This window comes from Aricia agestis, chromosome 14 (assembly GCF_905147365.1).
Source record: "Aricia agestis chromosome 14, ilAriAges1.1, whole genome shotgun sequence".
Taxonomy (NCBI): domain Eukaryota; kingdom Metazoa; phylum Arthropoda; class Insecta; order Lepidoptera; family Lycaenidae; genus Aricia; species Aricia agestis.
In genome coordinates, this window is record NC_056419.1 from 7,465,843 (window position 1) to 7,483,324 (window position 17,482).

Below are 17,482 nucleotides of genomic sequence, written 5' to 3' on the forward strand. Positions count from 1 at the left end.
TTAGAAAAGGTACACATGGTAACACAGGTAAAATAGTAAAAGAACACAAGTTCTTTCACTACATTGTTAACTACTACCACAGATTACTGCTACATAAATTGCAAGTAGTGCAGATATTTTTTGGGTTTTGATTTTATTCTAACTTCAATTGCTCAACTTTATTCTTCTGTTTCTACGCTCTTTCTCCCGTCTTAAATCATATCAACTTCTAAATATTATACAAATAAAATAATTTAGACGTGATTAAATAATTTATTTATTCTCTCAGGTGCATTAATGTATTAGGCCATGTATATAAAAGTATTGATATCTTCATCGTCCCGCCGCATGTATTTATGCTCGATCAGCCACTCCAGCTGTTCTTTGATCATTTTCTTTGATGGCAAAAACATGTTCTTCAATATCTCCACAAGTTCACTCTGAAAAAATATAAGACATTTAAATGTGAGATTATTTACTTAAGTATAGAAAAAAATGAGAGCTGCAATTTGTAAATAGGGATCCTCCATAAAGCACGTCACACGATATTATTGATATTTTAGGACTTCTAAGAGTCCTAAAAACATCGTTTTTAGGACTCTCAAAGTATCTTTTACCCAATTTTATCTCTATCTATATCTAATATTACCCAAAGAGCTATGGCAGCTTCCCATAGACGAATTTATGTCATAAATAAAGTAAGCGTCTATGAATAAAATATACCTTATTTTAAAGAGCATTTATTACTGATTCTTAAGAAAAAAATCGTGATTTTAGAAGGCCAGGTTTTTGAGTTATCATACTTAAAAGTTTTGAAGGTTATGTAATTATGTAGCTTATTATTTAATGCATGTACCATGTTTAATAATGCATTTATTATTAAATATTCAAGAAACTGATGGAGAAATGAAGGTTACGATTGCTAGGCAAAAATAATTAATGAAAACACAAGTTAACCAACGGGATGTGGATCCCACTTAGATTGGTGATAACTTTATTAATAACTTGAACTTTATGAATAGTGAGAGGGAGAAATATGGAAGATATTATGGAGACATCAGTCATCAAAATGTATCACATGCTTTTATAGCTTGAAATTATATCTAACAGAATAATTAATTCATGTTTTCACTTATTGCAATAAACAATTAGGAAAAGTAGTTAGTCGTGCCAGGGCTACCAAAGGCTTCTTAGTGTACTTTAATATGTCGAAAAAAGATTTTAGGAAGGTTTCTTATGAGGATTTATTGAGTCCAGTGACCAGTCCATTTAATGTAATTTATTCCATTATTTGTATATTTATAAGTAGATTTCATATGAAATATTGATTTTATGCACTGCTATTAATAATTGTAGTAAAGTACATATTACGAATGTGAAGCAATTTTGAAGGAAAATAAATTCAAGACTGCATCCAGATAAATTCAAATAATTTTACTTAATCATAATTTATATAAGCACTATAAATGTGATTACAAATAGAAAACTTTTTTGATTTTAAATTGGAAAAAATAATTATAGGCAACATCGGATGACAGAAAATGGCCATTTTGGAAAAGGAAATCACTTTGGCTATTTTAAAATATTATCTTTTTATCCTGGCTTTAGATCAATGTAACAAAATCGTTGAAAATCATTTACGAATATATGTTATTCTTTGGTTGCTATGCGTTCCTAAGACGCTTTAAAAACTTTTACTTAAAAATCTGCCATAGCTCTTTCATCAAAATAGAATATTAGAATAGATTGCAAAATTCAAATGTGTTTGCGTGCTTTAGGGTGGGTTGCACCAGAGGCGGATTTATAGTTAAGTTTATCGTCAAATATGGCGTCCATTATGGACTTAAACCATAAAGTTAATATACCTAGCGGAATAGAGCAACAATCTTATGCTGTCAAATGAAACCAAAATTGGTTTTCATCTGTGTGAAAAATTTGTGTACGTATACACTTACACAAGCATGATTGAACATGAATTCTATGAGATTAAATTATCAACGTGCGGCACGTGCCGACTGGACGTAAAAAAAAAAGTGCTGCTGTCATGTATCACACGTCTCTTTTGACCATGCAGTGTTACCGATAGTGACATCTCTCTTGCTCAGGCCTTTGTTTCTCTATTCCGCTAGGTATATTAACTTTATGACTTTAACTAGGGATTTGACAGTTCATTTGACATTTTGTTATGGTTAAAGTTATAGTTAAAGTAAATTGGTGCAACCCACCCTTACAGGATATTATGGTATCTCTAAAGAACTTACCTGCAATGCTGTATTTGTAATTCGTTTTCTCATTTTCAAAATCTTAATTATTGCTTCTTGTGTTCTTAGTATTCTCAATTGCACGATAGAATGATTATCTTCAAGTTGAGATCGTTCTGTACTCAATTGTAATCTACCAATGAGGTTAATTTTACCCCTTCTTTGGGGCTTACTATTTTTGACAAGGGCAAATTCCTGGTTCACCCAAAAAGTTGTATTTTCTGAAAAATCCTTAGGATTTTGCACAGGTGGCTCATAACATAACAACTGTCTTTTGAGCTTAGGAAATGAAACCAGAGACCATAAAGTTCTCCTTAACTCGGGATCAGGTAACTCCGTAGCAAGCCTTAAGTTCTCATAAGTAACTTTATCGGTGGGTCTCTGGTTCCAAGCAAATAGGACAGCCATTTGGAATGTGGTGACATCTAAGTCAAAACGTCCCACAGAGTTAGCAAAAGTAATTGTGCCATTACTCATATGATGATACCACTGCAGTTTTCTGCCTGAATGTTTCTTTTTATAGAATTCTTCAACTTCAGGTATATAGTCTTCTAATTCTAGGGGAAGACTGACTGTCACTCTTTCTGAGCCTCGTGCCCAAGCTCCCGCATTCAGAATCTTTATATTTATTGCATCATGTCTTGTAGTGTCATTTCTGAATTGCGTATTGAGATCTTCACTAACCTTAATGTCTTGGAACATACGAGCCAGTTTATTTACATAATCAGCGGGCATGCCGACCTCTCTCAACCATTCAACCATATCCTCCTCTTTTTCTGAATCTGCACTGGAGTCTAATATTAACCTCCTAGTTAAATGCGCCTTATGATACCGCATAAAAACATCCTTGTTTTCAATATATTTTAGAACTAATAAAACATCCCTAAGACGAGATTCGATTTGATCACTAGTTAGACGTTTGCTCAATGGTGTTTTTCTCAGCAGCATATCACAGTAATTAGCTAGCAATTCTGGACATTTACTTTCTGGCGCCGTTCCTTTGCTGCCTCTTAAGAGAGCCGAGGATGGCAATTCCAGTTTAAATACTGTAGTATCATTAACTACACACTTGTAAGCTTTGTCTCTGGCAGTCAAAAACCTCGGGTCATCCAAGTAAGCCTCCTTGACTAGTTTACTGAAACGGTTGAACAGGTCTAGTAAGCGTTCAACATATTTTTCAGAATCAGTTGTAATGATATCAGCAGATGCCACCATATCAGCTAAGCCGGCCGATACTATGTGTGCTTCCAAGTCCCTCAAAATGGGTATAACACCATCGGGAACTCTGTCTAGAAGACGGAACATCAATTGGAGCTTCTCTGTATCGCCAATCTTTATAAGTGATGCACTTTCAGCCAGCAAAGTCGGAAGATGTTCTCCAATAAGAACCTTCTCGCAGCACTGGGCAAGTACGGCTACGCTGCCACTCCCCGGTTCGAGATATCTATGAGCTCGAGCCTCCTCCTCCTTGAGACGTTGATCGGCATATTTCATATACGACTGTACACCATTTTCTAACAAGTGCTCATTAGCTTTTAGTTTATAGAACTCTTCTGTAGCTTGCATGTACGCCGCTTCAAAGTTCTCTTTGTATATTTGCAATTTATCTACAGAGTTTGAGCTTAAATTAACTGAAACAAAAATTAAACCATTTTGTTAAACATTTCTCAAACTAAATTGTGCATTACCTTGATAAGATTTTATTTTATTAACATTCAAATTATAAAATGATTAATCACTTCAATAGTTCAATGACCTTTTCAAAAGTACTTACACAATTTACATAATGTATTCCAAAGGTTCTAAACTCTATAATCTGCTCTTTTTTTAATAGTTATAAGACTAAAATTATCAAAAGAAGGCCTTACTACATTAAAAAATTAGATAGTTTGGAAAGGCAAAGAACTCACCATAGGATTCCCTCACACCAATAACTAGCTGAGAATCAAATGATTCTCCGTTACGTTCAGCTTGTACCAATTTCATTGCAGAATCCTGCAGTCTCTGTTTGATATCCATGAAAATACTTTGGTTCCAAGAATCCAGCATCAATTTACGCACTAGGCTGTCTTCTATGTTATTATTATTATTCTTCTTTTGTGAATTTGATGAATTGGAACTGCTAACTTTGCTTAGATTATTAATTGAGCTTTCCAGCTGTCGAAAAGGAGTGGGTAAATAGTTACACTGTGTAAAAAATTTACCCCACTCAGCTATGTAAGCCTTGAGTAGGGCTTGGTCCTCGCGCTGTGCTAGCACGCGAGCCTGCGCCTGTTTAATGTACATCATTATGTCCTGTTGGAGAGCATCTCTCAGCTTGTAGGGCCCTCTTTCATCCCAGAGGCAGACCGAATGCACAGCGCCGAACAGATCTTGCCATTCTATTTGAGTTACCGGTTCTTGTTTCAGTAACTTTAACACTATAGGACGCATAGTCGGCCATTTGTCCTCAAAAGTAATTTGCCCTTTATCCTGTAAATAAAATTCGCTAAATTAATTACCCCACAACTTTTCTTGGGCATTCACATAGATTTTAACTCGTATTAAACTTACCTTTAACATGACTAGCTACGATTGAATATACTTGTTTTGAAATCAAGATTTCTTTTTCATAATATAAATAAGCGAATCTTATTTATTTCATACAATTTAGCCTTTCTAAAATCGCTTTAAATTATTGCACCTCTGCCATGTAATGCAATTTTTAACGAAATAGTGTTGTGGTCGTTGTGAGTTGTGACTTGTGTCGGTACTCGGTAGTCAATCGATGCTTGCTTGTCTATGAACCATTATTCTTTTCTTCCCAAAATTTCGCTTTCTTTTGCATGTTCCCAACTTCCCTACAGGCTACAACCATCCCACTTCTAAAATTCAGCTAGTCTCGGGAGTAGGGATATTAAAAGAAGACGTATTATAATTTATACTAGAGGTAGACAGTAGACTCTATCTCTACTTGCTAAGGGGCTGATTCCACTGACCTCTTTAATATGCTATGTCGATTTGAAGCGCCGCGGTGAGCGTACTGTGAACTAATTTATATAGAAAATGACAACCGCCATTTGCAAAATAGTAGTTCCAAGTACACTCACTACTGCTTTCACATAGCAATCAGCGCCAATATGGCGACTTCCAATTTTCAAATAGGCATATTTTATTGATAGCGATCGCCTGTCCAGTGTCCGCCTCTATATTAATAGAGGTCAGTGGCTGATTCTCAGGGACGGACATCACTACTTGTCATTTGTCAAATGTTGTCTATGAAATCTGACAGCTGTCAAGTGTCAAAATTTATTTTCAAAACACTTGCATTGTTTTGAACAATTTTGTAAAATTTTGTAATTATTATACAGTTAAAAACTATTATTTTCTAGTATTAATCGTGTTAGCAAATAATAAATAAATATCTTCACAAAGAAAAATGAGCCTTTTTGGAGAAATAGTTGAACCAACCAGTCGCACTACTTGGGAAGATTGGGACGATGATTTTGCACAAAACCCATTTAACACTCAGTAAGTAAATTAATAATTGTACTTTATTTTAAGTAAGTTTGCAGTAAGGCAATAATCATGTTTTATCTACTATATATACATTAATCTGTGATGTTTTATATTCCAGACTTGAATGGTTGACGCCATTGGAATCTAATGGAAATATCAAAACAACATTTATTTTAGAAGGGAGATACTTGTCAAATTGTATAAAGCAAGCCCAAGAACTTGCGGAACCTATCAGCTCAATTGATAGTGTTAACTTAAAGCTGTATAAACTAAAAACAGACAATGTTCTTGTCTGTACTATCCAAGATTATGATTTACTCCAAAGCAGTGATATTGTAGAAGCTCTAAGACCTGTTGTTAGCAAAAGTAATAATGTTATATCATTACTGACAAAGCCTTTACCAGATTATCAGTCAACTTCACTAGATTCAAGCATGTGTATTGTCAGAAAACTGAGTACAACCACAGCTCAAGATAACCAGTTTAATTTTAAAAACCTAGAACAACCCAACATCATATCTGGAGTGTCAGCCGGTGGTAAGATCATTTAATATTTACATACAAACTTTAATAATAGTTTCTTAAACATCTATGAAAGTTTAAAACATCTTAAAAGGTCTATTAAATTAATTATAGTGAGTTATTTATAACATTTAAAATAAAATAATCAGATATTAAAGTGTTTGTATCATTTTTTTTTTCAGTTACATTCTTAAGGGAACATCTGAATTTACCTGCAACTGTGTTGGTATACTATGTGGATTTCAGCAATGATTATGTGGAAGAAATAAACTGTCAATTGGAAAAGCTAAAACTGATTGAAACAAGCAAGAGAATACACAATAACATTTTGAGTTCAAACTTGTATATATGATGGAATTAAATGTTAATTAAAAAACATATTTATTTGAAATTTATTTAACAATTAAATTCATAAACACAATTTGTAATATTGGCATACATTTGTATGAAAACAACATAAGAAGCTAAAAAAATTATAAAAATTAGCACAGCCTATTGAATCGCAGACCGGTTGAATAACTTTTCACTAAAGTAAACTGATGTCTGCAATTTATAAAATATACACATACAAATCAAATTCAAAATAAAGTAACATGAAAATTTGAAATAGTGTAACTGTATTTTCAAGTAATGCAAATAATAACAATATCAAATCAAATATTTCATTACTATAATAACAATATGTATATAGTATTATCACTTTCTAAATTATGATTAAATCATATCATAATGACAATAGAAAAATATATAAATATTGTGGACCTCAGTTGGCCTACATACTACAAAGTCCCACTAACAATTTAATTTTCTTATTGCAACAAATTAATAATAATAATATACATAATAAAACATAATGTTATATAGAAAACCATGTCAATATTTGTCATAGCTCATCTGAAATAACCTTAGTGCATAATCTTTAAGCATTTATTTTGTCAATATTTTTATAAATGGTTAATGGAATCAGCCCCCCTAGACAAGTGACAAAACACTAACGCTAGCGCTGACGCTAATGTATTAGCGTCAGCGCTAGCGCTTAGTAACGCTTAGTAACGCTTAGTATTCGCTAGTGAAGCGATGACTTATGTCAAATCGCATACATTTTGTAGCATAAGCGTTTTGCCACTTGTCTAGGGGGGCAGGCGTTACTTTGCGGAAATCCATAGCTTAAAATTTAGTTTGTTATTATTTTTTAGCAATATTCCGCGAAATATTGCTAAAAATAATAAGTAAACTAAATTTTAATAAAAATAAAATTTTGCCAGCTTTTAGTCCACTCATATGTGAAAATATGAAGGCAGGCCCTAAATTTAATCACTCCATACATAATATTATTCTCTTCTAATTACTAAATGACGTCAAATAAAGTACAAAAAATTTTTCAAGGCAAATTGAGGTATAAATGCAATTTTGCTTCATATCATTATTGTAATAATATTTATAAAATAGTGTTTACTCTCATAAAGTATGTGGTCCATATAATATTATTATACTACAAAACACAAACTGTTAAACATTGGTTGAATACTTTATGACTTTATTTTTGATCTCTCTCTATGATAAATTCGAAAAGGAGCGAAAAAATCTATACTTACTAGACAAGACACTGTTGCTTTATGAAACTAGAGTTTGTGTAGTTCATGTTTGTGTTTTTAAGTTGAAAGCAGCCAGTTTATTATTAAATTGAATTTAAGTCAATTAGCTGATAAAAAATATTGCCATTTGACAAATAACTTTTATAGCAATGGAAAACTGCAGACAACTAGAAAATCGTCGTTAATATAAGTATTTTAATGTTCAATCTTATCAAATATTAATATGGCATTAAAATAATCTTCTTTCAAATTTTACAGTTTTGTACTTCAAAAGCATAATAAATGTGCAACCATGTCAATATTTGCCAATACAGTATGCTAGTGAATTACAAACTATAACTGTACCATTCTTAATATATATATATATAATTAATAAATATATTTTTACACCATCGATTATTATTTTGTGGTTAGGTACACTCTTAAGTTTAACAAAAAATATCATTAATTTCTATAATAAGATCTACATCAGAATCGAATTTTAATTTTCGAAATGGTTACAATAATATTACATATTTTACATTATCAATACTTACAAGACACCAAGTCTTAAAACTAACCCAATTAAATTATTAAATATTCATTAGGTATGATGGATTTACTTACTTACCCCTTTACTAATAGAGGTCCATATTGTGTCCAGATGTTATAGTTGTACTGTATACAAAGTTCTGTCCATATCTGTCACGACTCACGAGACTTCTCTGAAGCATCAAATAAGGTGAAACTTTGCAGAACTATATTTTCGTCATCGTCGTCGTAAATACTAACCCACTTACTAATAAAAAAATATTTTTATTAGTAAGTGGGTTAGTATTTAACCTTTAGATTTTCAACGGGATTATAAGGACGTAAGTTCGCGTAGTAATGAAGTTATATGCAATTTAATGATAAAAGAAGATTATCACGGTCAATCGTCACTGAGGAATGCAATAGTAACATAAATTGATGAATTGCTATGATTCATAGCTTAGAAAATAAATAAAATATGGGAGACAACATAAATTCGAGCTAAGTTAAATGATATGTCTAATCTACTTTTTATAGAAGCTACCTAACTAAATAACATACCTTTAATATTAAAATTTAGCATTAAGAAATTATTTATCTTATATTTAAAAACTATCGCAAGAAAATTTTGTAAATACATAACAGTAGATACTATAATATTTAATTGGGTACAACAAGTACAAAATATTTTATCGACTAGCTAATAATTTGTTTTGATATGTTTGAACAAATTAACAGTAATCAATATTATTGCAGTTTGAAACTTATGTCATAAATTAAAATTTGATTCTTCTGGTGGGAAAGATATTGAATGGATTTGCCGAATAAAATAAAATTAAATAACATGTAAGAACTCAAGTCTTATACATATTCAAATATTGCGCAAAACTATAAAACCTAACATAGATATTTTTACCAGAATTGTTGCTTATGAGTTCGTATGTATACAGGGTGCAATTAAATCTTCCTGTCAAATTTTGATATATTGATCCTTATTAAAAATAAAAATACACGTATTTTTTCTTTTATAATCACTCAGTACTAAAATGTTAGAAATAGCTTCCGAAAGTTATCCTAAAAAACACTACAATATTTGGACACGATGCGTCGCCCCCGCGTGATGTGACCCCGCGCGCGCGCGCCTCCCCCCGCGTTACCCCCTCTCATTCTTTCGCGCCGCGAGTGACCGTTCTGCAACGATTTAAAATGGGATAAAATATGTAAAAAAAATATATAACACCCATTTTTTTTTGTTAAATGGACTCTCCTAATGATACAAGAGATACAAGCTCTGGAAAAAATTTGGCAGGAAGGTTTAATTGCACCCTGTATAGGCTATAGCCAGCATTTTTCGGGATTGTTTTTTGGTTACATCAAATGTACTTAATATGATTTAATGTAAATACAACAGCATCCAATTAATTTCTATTGACGCTGGGTGAATTTCCGACAGATGAAGCAACATAAATCCCATCACATTAAAATGCCACATAAGTTTGAGGTATTTATTTTAATATTAATAGTTTATTTACGTTATGTTTGAAGTAAGTCCACGTTGAAATTCACCAATGAACAATAATTATTAATGTGTTGAATTTTTTTTTTCACCTACTTCAAACATATCTTACTGAATAGTAAATAAACTTTAGTCCATAAGCATTAAGCACAGTATAAATACATAAATGTACAGTATACATAAGGCTGCCTTCACATTAAGTCGCGAGTAGTGCGGCCGGCAGCCGCGCGGCTCGCGACTATGTGAAGGCAGTCTAAGGGTGACTTTAGGTAGCAATCTAGTATTACGTCGCATACGCGTAATATTCGTTTCATAGACATGGCTGTATGATATTTATACTGTCCTAAAAATTTCGTGCCCTCAACCCAGTGAGCAATGGCTTTAAATCTTTCTTGAAGACAATCATATACTTACTATGAGGGGCCCTAGTTTTTATGTTTATAATGTTGTTGATTCCAATATAGAATGCTATACTTATAACTTTTCTATAACACTTAAAAAGGATCTTAAAATATAGACATCTATGTTTTAAACTTAATTAAAATACATCAAACAAACTCTTAATCTATATGACAATACATATAAAGATACTATATAGGAAATATTAAATACTCTTAATATTTAGTTGCCTTGCAATCTAATGACTTAGTCTATTTTGTATTCATATAAAAATAAAATTGTCTTCGACAATAAGATTTTATATGTGTCATAATTTCTCTATAAAACTTTGGAGGTACATAAAACAGCCTTTCGTTATTATTATCGTGAGTCTGACCTAAAATGCTTGCATGTCGTTGAGACCGCCATTATTCTGGCCAGATCTGACGTTATCCAACACTTTGTTCACGAATTCTGATGTGTTCCCTCCTATTTTCACCTCTGAAATTATAGTGTTTGATACAATTATTACTTTGTTATCACAAGGAATTGTAACAGTTAAAATTATGAGTGTAATATAGTCCATTCGCCGTTAAGAGGAATTTTGAAAAAGTCATAACCATACATTTTTCACAGATAAAAAGTTTCCCATGTCCTTTCTCGGGACTCTAAAGTATCTCCATACTAAAAGTCATTGGTCAAACTCGGTTGGGCGACTTAAGGGTAAAGAGAGAGAGAGACACTTTCACATTTAATAAGTTACAATGTATAGTTATAGACATCTTATTAACAGAGAAACTTAATATAATATATTTAGGTCCTTACATATGAAATTGGCGTTTTGTTGTACAGGCCACTTTGATCTCAAATATCTCCTCTTTGGTTAAGAATAATTCCAAATTCTTTATAATATACGAGCTTTTGCCCGCGGCTTCGCTCGTGTTAAGAAGTATTATTATTTACAAACTTTCATCCCCTATTTTAACCCCTTGGAGGTAGAATTGATCAAAATCCTTTCTTAGCGGATGCCTACGTCATAACATCTACCTGCATGCCAAATTTCACCCCGACCGTCCAGTGGTTTGGGCTGTGCGTTGATAGATCACCATGTCAGTCAGTCACCTTTGAGTTTTATATGTATAGATTCATTTATTTCACCGACCTCCATTAGAAATATTAAAAGTATAATGGTTTTAAAAAACTGATAAGTGCCTTTTCATTAATTTTCAAGAGAATCTCAGAAGTTTAGTTACTTTTGTTATTTATTCATATAATTTACTAAGTACTTAAGAATATTGTTAAACGAAATGTTGATGGAATTAATTTTATTTCATAAAAACATACATTTAAAATATGTGAGTCCCAGGGACAGAGGGAGGGATAGAAGGTATTTACGTTAGTAAATTTCACCTAGTGAATTGAGGGTTAATGATAAATGAACATACCTGTAGCCGTACTGACTATCCCAGTGACATGTGAGGACCAGTCCACACTTGCATCTGGATTTGTCACCCGATTACTCAGCACTTGTTTCATTTGGTTGATACCATTTATTAGACGTTCTAGAAAGTAAAAAAAACTTTACTATCAAAAACTGATAGCGAATCTTTATAGTTAAAAACTAATCAATATAATAAAAATTATTCTAAAATTTTGTTAGTCTTGCTAAAACTAGGGTACTTCTGAACCGATTTGGTTGATTGCATTCCTGATATTATATTTGTGGAAGTCCAGGGAAGGTTAAGATTAAAAGGAAAGTAATACAGATCACCAGGTCATCTAATGCAGGGCTTCCCAAACTATGCATGCATGCATTATGTCAATCATACATCCCCGGGATTCCCGGAGTCTAAATCCCCGGTTTCAGAAGCTATGCTCAGAAAAGCAAGTGCAGCCTTCACATTAGCCAGCCTCGCTGCCTTTAATATCTTTCATAAATATCAGCTCTTTAAATTTTTATTCATATGTTTTAATTTGGTCATTATTTCCTAATAAAAATATAAATATCCAAATCGTGTTCATAATATGATAAGCTATGTAGGCTGGTTCTAAAAAAGAAAAAAATTAAGTATTTTTGGGGGCTGGGTTGAGGGGCGTCGTAAAGAAATGGCAAAGTCCCAAGGGCGTCACAGTACAAATAAGTTTGGGAAGCCCTGATCGAGTGTATCATATTATTTATGGCAACTAAATCCTATTGGACTCATTGAAATGATCCATGAATGTACAGCATATTCATGCACATCTAGGTTACAGGTACTAAAACTAAGAGCATGTCCTCCAGGTACCTTATCTTAGTCTAAGCAAATATTATGCAAGTGGTAACTATTATGATAGTGCCAGTAAAAATTAGGCAAAACAATGCAAAGTTATTATAAACTTAATAAACAATTTTAGACTTTCATATATATCAACTTACTATGTTCCTGTTGTAGCCCATACAATTTCAATTTGTTTGCCTCATGTTGAGCTTTCTTCTTCAAACGACACGCTCTTGAGGCTAATTTATTCTTCTCTTTTCTTGTTTTTGGCCTCACGTTGAATGGCAGTTCGCTGACAGGAATCATGTCATTAATTATTTTACCTAGTTTGTCCAATTCATTACCAATCAGATAAAGCTTCCTTGGATTTGGTGTCAAATCATTTCCGTCGCCTTTTCTAGCTTTGCCACTGAAATGGATCATTTGATTTATTAGAAATACTCCAATGGCCGTTATAGTAATTCTATCAATCTATACTAATAAAAAGCATGTCTGTCTGTTTGTATCTTCATGTTCCAACTGCTGAACAAATTTAAATGAAAGTTACTATTGAGATGCCTTAGGGGGGTATTACATTATCATTTATATAGGATCATTTATATGATCATATATGTATAGGATCCAATTTATATGATCATTTGATCATATCTGAATATTACATTATCATATTTCATTGATCCTATTTACGTCATAATATTACGCTGACAGATATTGACGTCAGGGTTACTAGATCTCAGAGAATTCGATTTGTCAAAAGACATCGTCATTTTTAATATGGCTTGTTTTTTGTTATTTCAGCAAGATTATCCAAGTATATAATTAAAAAAATAATTACATTACATTATTTGAAACATATTAACGAACAAGAAATTAAAAACTCTTTTTTATATTAAATAACTGGCAACACCTATTTCTATGACCGTATTGGATCCAATATCTCAGTAAATGTCAAAAATCTATGATCAAGGAAGAAATGAATCATATGTCTATATTACATTATGCAATATCATTGACTCAATGATCTCCGATCCAATATATATGATGATCTAATACCCCCCTAATAATGTAATGTAATTATTTTTCTAATTATATACTTGGATAATCTTGCTGAAATAACAAAAAACAAGCCATATTAAAAATGATGATGTCAATTGACAAATCAAATTCTCTGAGATCTAGTAACCCTGACGTCAATACCTGTCAGCGTTAGCGCTCTCCATTGGCTATTGAAACCACATATGACGTAAAATAGGATCAATGAAATATGATAATGTAATGTGCAGATATGATCAAATGATCATATATATTGGATCCTATATATGATCATAGAAATGATCCAATATATATGATAATGTAATACGGGGGGTATTAGGAAGAGAAACATCATAGGTTAGTTCTGAATGAAAGGAAAGGTAATGCATTGTTGCGATAAATGGATATTGGCGCAAGGAATTTGTAAGCAAAATCTTGATGATGATATGACAGCAAAGTAATAAAATAGTAAAAACAATATACATAATCTGGATAGTTTGTTACAGCTATTATTAACTGAATATTGCAAATAATTCATAAAATACACTTTATGCTTAATATGTCTCACCTGTGTTTGATGCCTTTTACATTACAATTTGGACTGAATACTGGATCAGTGACACTATTCAACACATGAGGGTCTTCTGATTTCTTCTTGAGTATCAAACGCTGGCCTTTGGGACCTTTTGCTTGAACATTGTATTGCCAAAAGAATTTCTCTTTTTTAGCATTCTGCCTTGCTTCCCTTTTCTCTGGACTTTCATCATTTGATTCTGTAAGAAATACCTAGTCAGTTAATATGAAATGATTCCTGATGAAGAAATACCTAGTCAGTTAATATGGAATGATTCCTGATGAAGAAATACCTAGTCAGTTAATATGGAATGATTCCTGATGAAGAAATACCTAGTCAGTTAATATGGAATGATTCCTGATGAAGAAATACCTAGTCAGTTAATATGGAATGATTCCTGATGAAGAAATACCTAGTCAGTTAATATGGAATGAATCCTGATGAAGAAATATCTAGTCAGTTACTATGAAATGATTCCTGAAAGACATTGAAAACATGATTTTACAGTTATTATTTTCAATGTTACTTGAAAATAATAACTGTTTACTGTACTAATATTATAAATTCGAAAGTGTGTCTGTCTGTCTGTTACCTCTTTACGCCCTAAACGCTGAACCGATTTTGCTGAAATTTGGTATGGAGATACTTTCGAGTCCCGGGAAAAGACAGAATACTTTTTATACTGGAAAATAATTCTATGGATCTCTATTCCACATTATATCATCTTATGGAATTTTTGGACTTGTTAAAATAAATTTACCATCAGATGAAAGGTCTTCATATCTGTCACTGTCCTCATCAGATTCAATGTCTTTTTCATCTTCATCCTGGGAGAACTCATTAGTTCCAGGACTGAGCAGATCTCCAGACAGGGATGAAATAGATCCAGCCTCAGCCAGAGAACTTGTTGATAGTAAATGCTTGCGAGGTTCCCTGCGTTGCCAGATCTGTAATTTTTCATAAGATCTATAATAGATTTGCAATAATTTTACTCACACTTGGATGTCTTGTATGTTTCTTATAATAATTAATAAATATTATGATATGTATTGTTCAAGAATGTTTTTTTTTCAATATGGATTAATTACCTGTTCGCGAGTGAGATGTGTTGGAGCTGAAGAAGACAGCTGTGCCTGGTGCTGCTTCACACTGGTGGGATATGGGGGCAAAATGGAAGATGCAGGTACAGACTGACCCAAAGCTATTTCACCACTGTAGCCATCCAAACGTAGAAGAAGTTCTGGTAATTGATTTACAGGCGGTGCAAAACTCGAGGAAGCAGAGCTGTGTTGGCTGGAAGGGGAGAAGGCAAGTTGTGCACGGCTGTACGGACTGCATGGGCTCTCAGACGTGAGAGTGCTATTCGGCTGCAATGTGTTCATTGGGCGTCTGTTGCCAGACATAGCACCGCCTATTTGAATGCAATATTCACTTTCCTCAGGCAAAAGTAGGTCATCAAAGTTTAGGTCGTCCAAAGACGTATCGGGATTCGCATTCAACTCTGCTAGAGTCGGTCCGAGTATTAGGTCAGCTTTGTCCACTTGGAATATATCGTCATCCTCCATTTTGAACAATTCCATTTTTGATGTGTCCACTTCGAAGGAAGACTTGTTGTACGTGGGAACGTTATGGAAGGAACCGACTTGATTGTCTGGTAAACACAGATCATAGTCCTGATTGAAATCACCGAGGTCTGTACGACGCTGAGGTATAGGGACCGAGGCGGACATCGCGCCTATTTCGAATGGTGTTTCTTGTTTAATCTCTAAACCAGAATCTAAAAGAAAGTCATGGGTGTAAATAGAATCCGACATTGCACGTGTTTATATGAAGTGACCTTGACGTAGAATCGTCTCGCTGATACACTGGCGCACGCTTACGTCTATTATCGATTTTAATTCACTGTGCCCCACGTGTCGTGCTAACAATGTTTATTTATCACACGAATAAACGTATAATCTACGTATACGTATGTCACTATTAGTAAAGGATATCAATATCATTATTTTAGCATTACATAATTCGAATCAGACAAATAAATTCATAGGATCTCGATCACTTGATTATTCACAATGACTTTGGAAATTCTTTTATGTGTCCTGTGCAATTCGTTGCTGTAAATCATCCAGTAAACACTTCACGACGAATTCACAAACACGTTACTTTAGGAGAAAATAGCACTGATGTTGTTTTTCTGGTCTACACAATAACAAAAACACTTGCACGAGATACCTACCAGTTGACGAGTAAACAAAGATTTTCTGTTATTATTATTAATCAGCACAATCAAAGGTCAGAGAAGAGTACATAAGATATGAAAACCTTTGAGTTAAAGTAAGATAGAAGATTTTGTCAAAATCCGGAAGTGTCATTAATTTTTTCTTTGAAATCGAAATGAGCTAAGACACAAAAATATAAAGCTATAAAAGTGTTTTTAAATATTTATAATTATTATACAACTTACACAGCTGCAATTTTTAATTTAACAACGTATTATAAATAGTTATCGACATATTTATTTATAAATTCTTTATTTGCATTATAAACAATATAAAATAACAAAAAACAACATTAGGCAAGGAACATAGCAAATAGGCGGCCTTACCGCTTTCAGCGGTAAGGACATAGCATTATTAATATATTTATTTGCTTGTAACTCGTTTAAAAATTTAAACAAATTGTCCTTTTTATAAGCACCATCAACAATGTGTCTCGAGTCAATAAAGTTATTATACCTAGCGGTGTATATCGCTAGGTATAGGAGCAACCATGGAGCAACAATCTCGAGCTCGTCAAACGAAACCGAAATTGGTTTTCATCTGTGTGAAAAAATATGTGTACGTATACACTTACACAAGCATGATTAAATATGATTTCTATGAGATTAAATTGTCAACGTGCGGCACGTGCCGACTGGACGTCAAAAAAAGAGTGCTACTGTCATGCATCACACATCTCTTTTTACCACGCAGTGTTACTAATAGTGACATCTCTCTTGCTCAGGCCTTTGTTTTTCTATTCCGCTGGGTATATTAACTTTATGCTCGAGTCTCGAGTCTCGAGGATTAGCTCGGCTGTCGTGTGGTGCGGACGTGTTTTTGGTTGCTCGCGATCGAAAACATTTACGCCCATACACTCCTTGTGAAAACGTTCATGCTTTTGTATGCACGCTATCCTTTGCGCTCGGACCCCGCTCCCTTTTACTCGCGTAGTGCTTGTGTTGTTCCTGCCTCTTCATTGAGTAAGTTGCTACCGCTGCGTGCGGCTCGACAGAGCTCCAGTGATCAGTCGTACCATACGGAGTAACCAAAGAAGCAGGTATCTAACCATCGCGACCCACGGATCAGTTCCCCGCTTCT

At 33.3% G+C, this 17,482-nt stretch overlaps 3 protein-coding genes across 3 annotated transcripts; 1 reads left to right on the forward strand and 2 right to left on the reverse strand.

Annotated features, from left to right (window-relative positions):
- Nucleotides 1–239: 239 nt before the first annotated feature.
- Nucleotides 240–4,998, reverse strand: LOC121733694 (cullin-5). Its single transcript, XM_042124029.1, has 4 exons — nucleotides 4,794–4,998; nucleotides 4,151–4,712; nucleotides 2,241–3,871; nucleotides 240–419 (listed from the first exon to the last, which is right to left on the reverse strand). The coding sequence occupies exons 1-4, from the start codon at nucleotides 4,800–4,802 to the stop codon at nucleotides 282–284; spliced, it is 2,340 nt and encodes a 779-aa protein (XP_041979963.1). The 5' UTR covers nucleotides 4,803–4,998; the 3' UTR covers nucleotides 240–281.
- Nucleotides 4,999–5,569: 571 nt separating this feature from the next.
- LOC121733579 lies at nucleotides 5,570–6,642 on the forward strand. Its single transcript, XM_042123874.1, has 3 exons — nucleotides 5,570–5,750; nucleotides 5,857–6,275; nucleotides 6,443–6,642. Exons 1-3 carry the CDS (start codon nucleotides 5,659–5,661, stop codon nucleotides 6,610–6,612), a joined length of 681 nt encoding a protein of 226 aa, XP_041979808.1. The 5' UTR covers nucleotides 5,570–5,658; the 3' UTR covers nucleotides 6,613–6,642.
- A 3,006-nt stretch (nucleotides 6,643–9,648) lies between these two features.
- Nucleotides 9,649–16,385, reverse strand: LOC121733623 (protein CREBRF homolog). The gene is made up of 6 exons (XM_042123930.1): nucleotides 15,212–16,385; nucleotides 14,884–15,070; nucleotides 14,118–14,322; nucleotides 12,676–12,926; nucleotides 11,705–11,821; nucleotides 9,649–10,760 (listed from the first exon to the last, which is right to left on the reverse strand). The coding sequence occupies exons 1-6, from the start codon at nucleotides 15,935–15,937 to the stop codon at nucleotides 10,657–10,659; spliced, it is 1,590 nt and encodes a 529-aa protein (XP_041979864.1). The 5' UTR covers nucleotides 15,938–16,385; the 3' UTR covers nucleotides 9,649–10,656.
- Nucleotides 16,386–17,482: the final 1,097 nt, after the last annotated feature.

Excerpts from the sequence above, each read along its gene's own strand:
- LOC121733623 (XM_042123930.1), bottom strand. The coding sequence starts at position 15,937 with ATGTCGGATTCTATTTACACCCATGACTTTCTTTTAGATTCTGGTTTA. Across the intron at positions 15,071-15,211 it reads CACATCTCACTCGCGAACAG|ATCTGGCAACGCAGGGAACC; the intron begins GTAATTAATCCA and ends GAAAAATTACAG. Across the intron at positions 10,761-11,704 it reads GATAGTCAGTACGGCTACAG|AGGTGAAAATAGGAGGGAAC; the intron begins GTATGTTCATTT and ends CTATAATTTCAG.
- LOC121733579 (XM_042123874.1), top strand. The coding sequence starts at position 5,659 with ATGAGCCTTTTTGGAGAAATAGTTGAACCAACCAGTCGCACTACTTGG. Across the intron at positions 5,751-5,856 it reads CAAAACCCATTTAACACTCA|ACTTGAATGGTTGACGCCAT; the intron begins GTAAGTAAATTA and ends TTTATATTCCAG. Across the intron at positions 6,276-6,442 it reads ATCTGGAGTGTCAGCCGGTG|TTACATTCTTAAGGGAACAT; the intron begins GTAAGATCATTT and ends TTTTTTTTTCAG.
- LOC121733694 (XM_042124029.1), bottom strand. Across the intron at positions 3,872-4,150 it reads TGGTGTGAGGGAATCCTATG|TTAATTTAAGCTCAAACTCT; the intron begins GTGAGTTCTTTG and ends TTTTTGTTTCAG. Across the intron at positions 420-2,240 it reads TTACAAATACAGCATTGCAG|AGTGAACTTGTGGAGATATT; the intron begins GTAAGTTCTTTA and ends ATATTTTTTCAG.